General features: G+C 41.3%; 1 protein-coding gene across 2 annotated transcripts in view; it reads left to right on the top strand.

Moving 5' to 3' along the window:
• Positions 1–12,844, top strand: part of SLC14A2 (solute carrier family 14 member 2) — a 77,052-nt gene that overhangs the window by 29,262 nt on the left and 34,946 nt on the right. Inside the window, exon 10 of one of the 2 annotated variants that reach the window (XM_043975849.1) lies at positions 458–460. The exons of the other annotated variant lie outside the window; for it this stretch is intronic. Within the exon in view, the coding sequence (XP_043831784.1) occupies positions 458–460 (3 nt within the window). The remainder of the gene's footprint in view (positions 1–457; positions 461–12,844) is intronic. 2 annotated transcript variants of the gene reach the window in all.

Raw genomic sequence — 12,844 nt, 5'->3', positions numbered from 1 at the left:
TCTTTTGAGGACTTCAGTTGTACAATGGCTATGCTGCACTGAGCCAGCAGTATAGAGGAAACATGCTATAATACAGAGTACAATACCCTGGTCAGCACTCCAGGGCTCTCCCCTACAAATCTGCTATGTAATCTAAGACAAATTACTAAAACACTCTGGGCTTCAATTTCCTCATCTGCCAAATGAATATACTAGTATGTGCCTGACCTGCCTCTCAGACCATGCCATCTCATGAAGAATGGATGAACTCTTGAATATATAAGCATTTTTAAAAGTATAAAATACTATACAGGTGTATTTTATTTTTTAACTGGATATGAATGAGAAAGTCTCTGTGCTTAGGCCTTTGAATAGTTTACTTCAGTCCAGGCCTACTCTTAGGTCTAGCCATGAAAAAAGAAGTAGAAAGTTAGGGCTGGGAAACCAATTCACCTTTGTTCAGATGTTGGGAAGAAAGGTGGTGTGTGTATATATAAAGTGACAGAAAGGGTCATGACCTCAGGACTCTATCAAAGACTACCCTCAGTGGAGTTCCCAGCACCAGGGAGTAAGTGGTTTTGTCTTTGGTGCCTTCCAATCTCCCTTGCCAAAAACCTCCCCTTCCTCAGGACAGTCCTATCCTCCATGCATCCATAGTGTCCCAGTCTTGCCCTTGGGTGGCTATCAACCATTCCTTGATAAGGTATTGCCTGGATTTAAGATGTCAGCTAAAAACAGCATAAGGCATGATCCTTCCCAGGTATATTTGAATATGAACAAGGGATTCTAGATGATCAAAAAAATAGGGGCAGCTAGGTGGAGCAGTGGATAAAGCACCGGCCCTGGATTCAAGAGGACCAGAGTTCAAATCCAGCCTCAGACACTTGACACTTACTAGCTGTGTGACCTTGGGCAAGTCACTTAATCCTCATTGCCCTGCAAAAAAAAAAAAAAAAAAAAACACAACAAACAAAAATGTATGGAAAAGCAAATGAATGAAGATATTAGGATAAGACAGGCAATGGAGAAACATTTTTTTGCAAGGAACTCTATCTGGCATTCCCTCAAAGTCCAACCCCAAAGAAAAAAACCTTCATCTACCAATTCATAAGGCCAGTTCATTGACAAGGCCCAACAGCCCTTTTCTAGCTGTGATTCCTCACAGGGTGAGAAATGGTCCTACCCATTTCAGAGCAGACCCAAAATATTTGGTCTGAACTGAAAGTTTTCTATTAATCATGCTCTTTTATTAGGTTTCCAGACAAAAGGAAATATTTGAATGTGAAACACTATGCAAACTCCTTTGGAAAAAGTCCTGGTCTGCCCTTTCACCCCCTAACCCACCCCTAGGTCCTTTCCATTCTAGGTCAACAGAGTGTGTTTTATAAGGTATCCTGTCGGATGCCTGTTTTTTATTTCAAGTTCCCACTTCAACCTCAGACAGAACTACAAGTTTAATTGAATTGGAAACTCAATTCTTCAGGAAAATAAAATGTGCAGTATGTTTGGTAGAACCTTTGCATTCAGAAACCTTTCATTATCTCTCTATATGGCAGGATTACATATCTGAACTCAATCACAGGATTCTTCTGTGCATGAGGGTGTTGGTGATGGGAAGAAAGTTACTTCATCAGTTAGTCAGACAGAAGCACACACTTACTGGGCTGCTGGATTGTTAGATAATGGATCAACTTGCCAAAGGAATTACTATTGTAATTTTTAAAAGGTCATCAGGAAAGATAGGATTCATGTATTTCTTCTGGGCAGTAAAAGGAAAACTAGATGATAGCCTCTCCCATATAGGATAAGTCAACTTCTGCCCTAAAGTTCAGAAAATTCCCAAGAATCTAGTCAATTGGTTAGAGCCAAGAAAAAGGGCTTCCTGAAATTGGTAGCTTTTCCTGTGACATCATTAAGACTTCCCTCCTTGGGGCAGCTAGGTGGTGCAGTGGATAGAGCACTGGCCCTGGAGTCAGGAGGACCTGAGTTCAAATCCGGCATCAGAGACTTAACACTTACTAGCTGTGTGACCCTAGGCAAGTCACTTAACCCCAATTGCCTCACTAAAAAAAAAACCAAAACCAAAAACAACAACAACAACAACAACAAAAGACTTCCCTCCTCTACACACTGCTATCCCTTCATCCTCATGGTGTGGTAGTCCCACTGCTCTCCATTCCTCCAAACACCCTTGGACATTTAGAAGTCATCCTAGCTCATTCAAAATCTAGCTTTCAAAGGCAATCCTATTGGGGGCAGCTAGATGGTGCAGTGGATAAAGCACCAGCCCTGGATTCAGGAGGACCTGAGTTCAAATCTGGCCTCAGACATTTGACACTTACCAGCTGTGTGACCCTGGGCAAGTCACTTAACTCTCATTGCCCCGCAGGCAGGCAGGCAGGCAGGCAGGCAGGCAGGCAGGCAGGCAGGAAGAAAGGAAGGAAGGAAGGAAGGAAGGAAGGAAGGAAGGAAGGAAGGAAGGAAGGAAGGAAGAAAGGAAGAAAGGAAGAAAGGAAGAAAGGAAGAAAGGAAGAAAGGAAGAAAGGAAGAAAGGAAGAAAGGAAGAAAGGAAGAAAGGAAGAAAGGAAGAAAGGAAGAAAGGGAGAAAGGGAGAAAGAGAGAAAGAGAGAAAGAGAGAAAGGGAGAAAGGGAGAAAGGGAGAAAGGGAGAAAGGGAGAGAGAGAGAGAGAGAGAGAGAGAGAGAGAGAGAGAGAGAGAGAGAGAGAGAGAGAGAAGGAAGGAAAGAAGGAAGGAAAGAAGGAAGCAATCCTATTCAGGAGAAGTCTTCTCGAGATAGGCATGAGGGGTATGATCAAAGACCTATTATAGGCTTTTCTAAAATAGAAAAACACCTACAGGTTAAGGCTTCTAAAATTTACCTTGTGTGTTGAGTCATTGGAAGCTACACCTCAGGGAACCACAATAAAGAAGAGGATTTAGTTACCATAAGTCTATGCTGACTGCTTCCCTACCCCACCCCACCCCCCACAAATTAATTAATTAATTAATTAAACCCATTCAACAATTTTGACTGGACTAACCCACAGAATTGGCTGCCCATGTGGATAGAGTAGGCATTCACTTGCTTATTGTGAATGCACAGGAGTGCCTTATTCTGTTCTCCTAAAATTGTCCCAATTTATCATGAATTCTTCATGATTTTGGTTTCTTTCCTTTGACTTCAGGCTTTATTTCTATCAAAATACAAATATTCCTGGGAAGGGTAATAAATTAGGTGTTATGGATCCTTTTATACCTTATAATGAAAGGGTTTAGCAGGTCTTTTCTCAGCTTTGATAAGGAAGAGGTAGAGGGAACGTGAGGACATGAAAGTATTTAATTCTGGGCACCAAGTTTCAACTGGAGCTTACCCAGAGTAGGGTGATGAGCATACAATGAAATGCAATTCTAAGAGAAATCATTCACAGAAGTGGGGATGGTTAGCCTGGAAAAGAGAAGACTAATGGGGGAAGATAGTTATATTTAAATGACTTTCTTCTGGAAGAGGAATTAGCTTTGTTTTATGTAGTTCTAGAAGGTAGAACTTGGGACCAATGTGTAGAAGTAACAGGGTGATGGATTTCAGCTCAGTATGAGGAAGGACTTCATAATACTTGGAGCTGTCCAACAGTAGAATAAGCCTCCTCAGAATGCTGGTGGGCTCCTCTTCAATGAAAGTCTTTGGAAAGAAGCTGGATGACCCCCTCACCAGGAGTGCTATAAGAGAGATTCCTACTGTAGATTCCTTCTTGGGGATAGGTAATCTTGAACTAGAGCATATCTTAAGTACCCTTTAATCTAAGACTCCATGATTCTTTGACAGGTACTAAGAAAGGGTCAGGTAAAGGCTTCTACAGAGATTATAAGGAAAGGGACAGAAAAGATTGAGAAAAACAAAGACAAATTTTGATAACTTCACAATTTTCCTCAGGAATTACCCCCCACTAGCCACTTCATCTCTCGGTAGGCATTTTGAGGACCATTTCAATCAAAGCTCTCAAAACTATTGTATGTAGACAAATTGGGCCCTGCCAATGAAATTCCTCTTTTCCCTTCCTCCATCCTGCCCTCCTAACAAAGGAGTGTAATTTCCCTAACATGACCACTCTTGAGAAATACCACCAAAGAAAAATATTAAAGCCCTACCCCCCCTTTAAAATATTAAAGTCCTATCAAGAGCTGTCTTCCTAGCATGTATTGTTGTGATTACTATAATTGGCTTGTGATTTATTGGCTTGTTTATTTTTCTATTTCAATATGCAAGTTATTTGGGGCTTGGTAGATGGGAAAACTATGAGGAGAATCGGTGTCCTGAAACTTTGTTGGGGCTGGCCACTCCATTGTACGCCTGATTTCCACCCAATAAACTATAGTCTCATTCAGCAACTTTAAAGGTGTTTGATTTTTGTTCAAGTTTTTAAGACTATTCTTGTTATTTCCCTTTAGTCATTCTGTTATGAGACAAATGAGGCCTTCTTCCTCCAAAAGGAACCTCTTGTCCCCAGAAATGGCCCTGAATTGGAAACATTTAGAAAAGCCACTTTATCCTTAGTGACTTCAAAATAAGCTCTCTAGGGGACCCACTCCTCCCCAGTGCTCACTCCCCTAGTGCAAAGGATACTTGGAGGTATTTATGTCCATGGACAGAAGCAAAGGTCTGGCCCAGGCTTTCTCTATTGTGTTTTACCTTTTCCTAATCAGCCCTGTGCAGAATTACTAGTCTTCTGTAAAAACAGGCACCTCCTACAAGTTTAGAGGATTTAGCTAAAGAGAAAAGTGCAGTGTTTGGTGAAGTCTTGAGAGATATCAAATAAAATGGTCCTGAAGCAGGTGCAGAGTCATAGAAAGAATAGTGGATCCAAACCCAGAAGAATCAGCTTGAAACCATGTTCTGCCAGAGGTGACTTGGATGAGCTGTGGGCAAATTATTTCACCTCTGATCTCAGTGTCCTCATCTGTGAGATGAGGGACTTGGATAAGATCTCTAAAGTACCTTCCACAATATGGAAATAAAATCCCATTGCTTCAAAATGCGAATGTCATTTATATAACACTTTCAAGTTGGAAAAATGTTCAATAAACATTAACTCACTGGAGCCTTACAACAAGCCTGTAGGGAAGATTCAGTGGGTATTATTACCCCCATTTTACAGATGAAGAAACAGGCTCAAAAAAGTTGTGATTTTCTCATAGTTGTACAACTAGCAGATATCTGAGGAAGTACTTTAACCCCAAGTCTTCCTGGTTCTGAGTCTATCCATTACACTACTGCCTGTCCCAAATAAGCAAGGAGCCTAATGCTCCCGCAGTCAGTTCCTTCCATCTCCAATCACAACAGTTTGCAAGGCCTGCCGGAGAAAAGACTCAGAGCACCTTCTGCTCGTCCCTGCCTGGCTTTCCAATGACTAGGCCTTGCATGTTTTATAGTTACTGACAACCTTGTTCTCTTCAGTCCAGGAAGAGAATCCTTCAACCCTCTTGAACTCACTAGATTACTTTTCTGAAGGTAATTATTTCTGCCCTTTTCAGAAGACTTAAGTGCTTTCACACGTGGCATCCTAGAGTCACTGCTGAGAGCGAATAGACTAGTTAAGAGGCAACTGGGAAATTGACTCGCTTCCATTACCATGTAAGGCTCCAGAAGTGGGTTGGGATGAGGGCACCAGCTCAGGCGTCAGGGTTGGTCAAAGAAGGCTGAAACCATTAGGAAAATGGAAACAGACAAAAAGAAGGAAGCAGGGCAGCTCGGCTGTGAGTTTGAAGGTAACTAGGGAAACAACAAAGACTCAGAGACCCTGGAAGATGACTTCAGATCTAGAATAGGTGACATGGAAGAAGCTGCTACCTTTGCCACTATCTAAGGAAGCTGGACCAACACTAAACACAGCTCTCCTCCTTTCCTTGGACTGTTGGACCAGCTCTGGGTCCTTTTAATTTGTTTATTGTTCTTTTTCATGGAATGCCCCCATCCCAGCTCCCTCTCCTCAGTAATTCCACACCAGCTAGTGAGGTAGGAGAGGGGACTCTGACGTCAGCTGGGCCTGCTCAGATTTTGTCTGCTCAAGTGTGTCTAATTCCAAGTCTCCAAACCTGGGTGGGCCACCCTCTCCTGATTATTACCATGTTCCCAGGCCCTAGGCAGCTGATGCGTAGCCCCTAGAGCCCATGAAGCCAAACAAGGTGTGTTTAGATTGGGGCCTCATCTCAAAGTCCCCAGCATGCCTAAGCATACAACCTTTTTGGAACTGGGAGGGAGAATTTCCCTAATATAAAGATCTCTGGGACACTCTCTCCTGAAGCAGAGGACCTAGGTTCCCACTGGGAGCTCTTGGTGAAAGCCTCATCTACAAAGATACAGGAGTCTTTAGGACTCTCTTTAGCTCTCTTTAGGAAGGGCTAGCAGCATTCAGAAAGAGGAGAGGGCTGAAATTTTCCACAGCAAAGGTGCAAGGCACCTTAGGGATAGGACTAGGCAGAAATTTCCACTGGGGAGAGGAAGCCTACTCTGCTCCCTGCCTGAGAAAGGAATTAAAGGAGCTTATTGAGGCTGGATATTGATGTTCCCCCTGAGGTGGAAGGGGAGAGGAGGGGCACTTAGATAATTGCCTTCAAGGCAGTTACTAGGCCCAGAATAATCCTGAAACCCTTTGCTGGTGAAGAAGGCAGCCAGGATGTAATGTACCAGCAGGGGATGGCACATCAGGCTGACTAGTCAAGGGCACTACCCCTTTAAGAAAGGCTCCTTGCCCCAACAAACCAATAGGGAGACCATGATAACAAAAGCCTACCGTGCCTGGGGAATTTAGGAAATCATCACTCGACAGGGAGGCTAGAGAGGGAGGGAAGAGAGAAAGAGAGAAAGAGAGAGAGAAGGAAGCCAGTAAATTGCAAAGAGGATAGTTTTCCCCTCTTCCTCCATCTCCTGCTCTTCCTTCTCCTCCATGGTACCCAACGCCCATTGGCAGAGATGCTCCAGGCATGAATTTAGAAGATGCAAGGAGACTTTCAAGTCACTAAATAGGAGAATGAGATAAAGTGATTCAGGGTCAAGGAGATGAGAGTCTAGAGAGAAGGCACCTGGACACTGAGTGCTGGAAGGACCACCCTCATCTAGGGGAAGGTCACTGACAAGAAGCAACCCCAAAACCCCAATGGTCTGGTGCTTTCTTGCTGAAGGGAGCCCAAGGACGAGGTCTCAGGAGAGAAAAAGGACCCACCTCTCGCCAGGACCCTCCAACTCATCAACAGGGGAAGGAGAAAGGTTTGTTTCTTCCTGTTACCCTTTTTCACTGAGCTACATTCAAAGAAGTCTTGGGCCTTGGGGACTTGCGGACAACATATCACAGAATCTGAGAACTGGGTGAGAACTTAGAGCTTGTCTAATTTAATCCCTTCATGAGGCAGCTATGCTGTGCTGGGAATAGAGCATGAGGCCTACAGTCAGGAAAACCTGAGTTAAAATTCAGCCTCAGAGGTTAGCTAGGTGGCTCAGTGGATGAATTACCAGTCCTAGATTCAGGAGGGCCTGAGTTCAAATCTGACCCCAGACACTTAACACTAGCTGTGTGACCCAGGACAACTCACTTGACCTAGATCCATTTCCTCCCCTGCAAAATGGGGTAACAATAGCTCCTATATTCCAAAGTTGTTATGAAGATCATATGAAATATTTATAAAGTACTTGACACATAGCAAGCTCTCTATAAATGTAGCTAATTATTATTACTGCTATTGTTGTTGTTATTATTTTAGAAAGGAAGAAAGCAGAACCCAGAGTAATGAAGTGATTCTTCCAAGGTCACACAGCTAGCTAATGACAGAATTGAGATTAGAACCCAGGTCATCTGATCCCTGTCCAACACTTTCTGCCTCACTAAGATGTCTCATAGGATGATGGGGTCTAAGTGAGTGCTAGAGGCTTCAGGGGCCATATGATGCCCCTGGATCTCTTAGTGTGCTTTAAACCATTAGGAGTCCCTCAAATTCCCAGGATCTCCTTAAATTCCCATAAGTACCCCATTTCTATCTTCCTCTTTGCTTAATCTAGAAGGGCTCTGAAGCCTGGTCAGCCTGTGCCTTCCATCCTGAGGATGTGACAAAACCAGTGGTCCCTGCATCCATCATTGGTTTGCAAGATTGTGACTGGGTACCATGTTCCTATCACTGTGTACATATTGTGGTTTAGTAGAAAGAACTGGATTAGGAGTCTGGGGGCCTGGGTTCTACTTCCAGTCCTGTCCCTAACTAACTATATGACCTCAGGTAAATCATTTCACCTTTCTGGGCCTCAGTTTCCCCTTCTGTAAGATAGTTGGGACCAGATAATTTCTAAAGTCATTTCCAGTCCTAATGTCTTGTTTCTCTGATGTTCCTCCTGCTTTTCCTCCCCAGAAATAGACAACATTTTGTTGTCAGGGGATCCATTTGATGTATTGAATGCTGAGTACTAGCTATAATAGATCTGTGAATTATTTGTAGATTTCAATGATTTATATACTGTCCTAGTAAAATTTAGAACTCTAAATCTTATGAAAATGAATGTTGAAAACTACCTTTACATGTAACTGGAAAAAATAAAATAAATGGAAGATTTAAAAAAAAAAACTAATGTGACTATAGCGGTCAGTCTAGCCATTCTAGGATGTATTTAAGATTAAGCTCATCTTAGCTTTCTTTATTTAAAGTATCACAACTTTTGTAACTATATAAATTAAAGATGAATTTATTCCCTCTTTTATCTAATCAAACTGTTTATACTACTCACAAGATATAGTTCTGGAAATGCTAGCAATAGCAATGAAAGAAATCAAAGGTCTAAAGATAGTAAAAAAGGAGGTAAAACCATTTATATTTTCTAATGACATAATGGTAGACTTGGAAAACCTTAGGAAATCAGCAAAAATACTAATTGGGACAATATTTTTTGCAAAGTTGCAGGCTACAAAATAAATCCTCAGAATAAACTACATTTCCAAATAATGGTAACAAATAGAGACAGAATAATAGAAAGGGAATCCCATACCCTATAAGTAAAAAATACTTGTTTTCAAAAAATCATTTATGCTTTTTTTTGGAGGGATACAAGTTGGGGAACTTAATATTAAGTGACTGTGGTTTTTGGAACTACTGCCTGAAGAGAGCAATAACTACCTGCATCCTAAGGAGAGCCTACATTTACATAGCACTTTTTGGTTTGCAAAGTGATTTCTATACTTTATTTCATTAGGTCCTAAAACCAGCTCTATTTTGTAGATAAAGAAACTGAGGCCCAGAGAAATTAAGTGACTTACCTAAGGTTATACAGCTATTGTCTAACCTCAACCTTCTAGAATTCAACCCCAGCTTTCTATTATGCTAAACTTCCTCTCTCAGCAGATCTCATGGTGATATTTCTATTGAGTGTTTTGAAGCTGTAGGTAATAGAATGTTTTAATAGCTATCCATATTAGGGGGTGACCTTGTAGTTAGATGCCTATTTATTTTTTAAACATCAGAGCAATTCTTCCAAATCCATTGTGCATTTCTTTAAACATAAAAAAGTTACCCTTACATAAAATGAGAAGCACAGTAAGCATGTTATAGTAGTATCTTGCAAAGAGGCAAATTATAGTTCACTTCCTGGAACATAGGCTCCCTAATATATAGACAAATGTTAAGGGTTTTTGGTCTGTGGTTAATGCCAGATTTTCAAACTTAGCTCATATTTTGTCTGTAAAAGCAGTTTGTAGTTTATTCAATATTTTTGCCCTTTTTAAAAAAATATTGAATAGGGGCAGCTAGGTAGTGCAGTGGATAGAGCACTGACTCTGGAGTCAGGAGGACATGAGTTTAAATCCGGCCTCAGACACTTGACACTTGCTAGCTGTGTGACCCTGGGCAAGTCACTTAACCCCAACTGCCTCACAGGAAGGAAGGAAGGAAGGAAGGAAGGAAGGAAGGAAGGAAGGAAGGAAGGAAGGAAGGAAGGAAGGAAGGAAGGAAGGAAGGAAGGAAGGAAGGAAGGAAGGAAGGAAGGAAGGAAGGAAGGAAGGAAGGAAGGAAGGAAGGAAGGAAGGAAGAAAATGTGGTAGCAGAGCATAATAGGAATATTGGGCTCCATGTCAAAAGACCCAGATCCAACAATTATGGTCCTACCCTATAGTAGGTGCTCTGAGGAAACACAAGAGAAGGAGAAGACACCACTCTTAAGGAGTTAATAATGTAATTGAGGAGAAAGGGGTAACATAAAGCCCCTGGTGAACAATTCAGCAATGAAGAGGGTGCTCCTGATTCTAAGTCAGTACCACAGACTTTATAACAACTGTAAGAGCTGTCCAAAGGTAGAAAACCTGCCTTGGAAGGAAAGGAGGACCCTGATGCAAGAAGTCTTAAAATAGATGGGAGACCAGGCAGCTAGGTGGCACAGTGGATAAAGCACTGGCCCTGGATTCAGGAGTACCTGAGTTCAAATCTGGCCTCAGACACTTGACACTTACTAGCTGTGTGACCCTGGGCAAGTCACTTAACCCTCATTGCCCAACCTAAAAAAGAAAGAAAGAAAGAAAGAAAGAAAGAAAGAAAGAAAGAAAGAAAGAAAGAAAGAAAGAAAGAAAGAAAGAAAGAAAGACAGACAGACAGACAGACAGACAGACAGACAGACAGACAGACAGACAGACAGACAGACAGACAGACAGACAGACAGAAAGAAAGAAAGAAAGAAAGAAAGAAAGAAAGAAAGAAAGAAAGAAAGAAAGAAAGAAAGAAAGAAAGAAAGAAAAGAAAGAAAGAAAGAAAAGAAAGAAAAGAAAAGAAAAAATAAATAAAATAGATGGGATAATATTGGCCATGGGAAAAATTCATACTTCAAGTTGGGGTTGGAATAGATGACCTTTGAGTTCCTTTCCAACTCTGAAAATTATTTGATTCTAATTGGCAAAGAAATGTAGAGAACTGAGAGATTACTGTGGGTGGCAATAGGCAACCCCTATCTTCCTAGAAGGGAATGAATATTCTCTCTGCTATCCTCATAGAAGAGAAAGAAGTTGGGTTGGGCACCGAAAAATGGGAAAGATTTAGAAGGCACAGAAGAGAATGACAGGTCGGTCTATTTGGGTTATAAGGTGATGGAGGTCTAGCTAAAAGTAGGACAGGACTTATCATGTCAGCGAAGAGACCTGCCTAATGGAAATGAAGGGCTTGAATAGGAGAAGACTTGGAAACAATTTGGATAGATCAAATGCAAACAGATGGGAAGGTGGGGGGAAGTGGCTCAAAACTTAGGTGAAGGAATTGGAATCTACAATGATAGATGATCAGGAAACCATTTTAACTTCCTATATAAGGGAGTAATGGGATAAAAGTTGTGTTTTGGATAAGGAATCTGACAGTGTGTAAGTTATATTGGTGATGGAAGAGTCAGAGAATCTGGTCAGGAAGTTGTTTGTTTGTTTTTTTTTTCAATAATGCAAATATGGGGCAGCACCGGCCCTGGAGTAAGGAGTACCTGAGTTCAAATCCGGCCTCAGATGCTTGACACTTACTAACTGTGTGACCCTAGGCAAGTCACTTAACCTCAATTGCCTCACCAAAAAAACAAAAAAACAAAAAAAACCCACACACAAAAAAACCCCCACAAAAACAAAATAATGCAAATATAAGGAGCTGAAGACCAAGGGTCAGGACAGTGAGAATGGAGAGAAGGAATAGATATGAAAGATATTGAAGGAGAAATTGGTAGCATTTGACCATGGATTGGGTATATTTTTGAAGACTCTTCTTCACTCCATCTTTCCCAGTAGGCAAAGTATATAAAAGAAGATGAAAACCAATCCAACCAATTAGTCAACTGGTGAGCATCTTTGGGAGAAAGGTACAGTAGCATGAGGTGTGAAGAGGTGAGAAGGTTAAACACTATTGCTAAAATTAATGATTCATGGGGCAGTGGATAAAGCAATAGCCCCAGATTGAGGAGGACCTGAGTTCCAATCCAGCCTCAGACACTTGACATTTACTAGCTGTGTGACCCTGGGCAAGTCACTTACCCCTCATTGTCCTGCCTCCCCCCAAATTAATTAATTAATTAAATTTTTTTTAAATGATTCACACTCTTCCTTTCCCAGAAAGAGGTAGTAGGAAATAATAAAAGGAATAATGGACCCAGACTCATAAATCCTGACTCTAATGGGTCTCTTCTATGAGTAAAGTCATAAAACGTCTCTGAACCTCAGTTTCATCATCTGTAAAATGCGGAATAATAATAATGCCACTATCTATCCTTGAAGGTTTTGATGGAGAAAATACTTTGTAAATCCTAATGTTAATGAGATTTGTAAGTAAATCCTAATGTAGCAACATGAGTTGTTATGAATAATAATATTGAGAGTTGGCTAGTGTTTGATTAGATGACAATGATTTCAAGTACTTCACATTCTGGTGTCCATGTTGACATGGCTCGAATCTTTCATTCTCTCTTTCCACATGCCTTTCCTCTTCTTAGATTTTCTAGAAATTTGGGAGGGAGGGGGAATTTTTCTCCTATGTCCTTTGCTTCCCATAGGAAATGTCAGGAATGGTTTAAATATCAATGTACCCTATAGAAGGGGCAGCTAAGTGAACAATGGTTAGAGTGCCAAGCCTGGAGTCAGAAAGAGTCCTCTTCCCAAATTAAAATCTGGCCTCAGACACTAGCTGTATCACCCTAGGTAAGTCACTTAACCCTGTTTGCCTCTGTTCCTCATCTATAAATGAGCTGGAGAAGGAAATGACAAACTACTCCAGTATCTTTGAGAAGAAGATCCCAAAATGGGGTCATAAAGAATCAGATACAACTGAAAACGACTGAACAAACCACCACCCTACAGAAACATCGAACAGTGTTTTGTCATTG

Source organism: Dromiciops gliroides, chromosome 1 (assembly GCF_019393635.1).
Source record: "Dromiciops gliroides isolate mDroGli1 chromosome 1, mDroGli1.pri, whole genome shotgun sequence".
NCBI lineage: Eukaryota > Metazoa > Chordata > Mammalia > Microbiotheria > Microbiotheriidae > Dromiciops > Dromiciops gliroides.
Note: the sequence above shows the minus strand (reverse complement) of the source record. Positions and strands in the feature narration are given on the sequence as shown.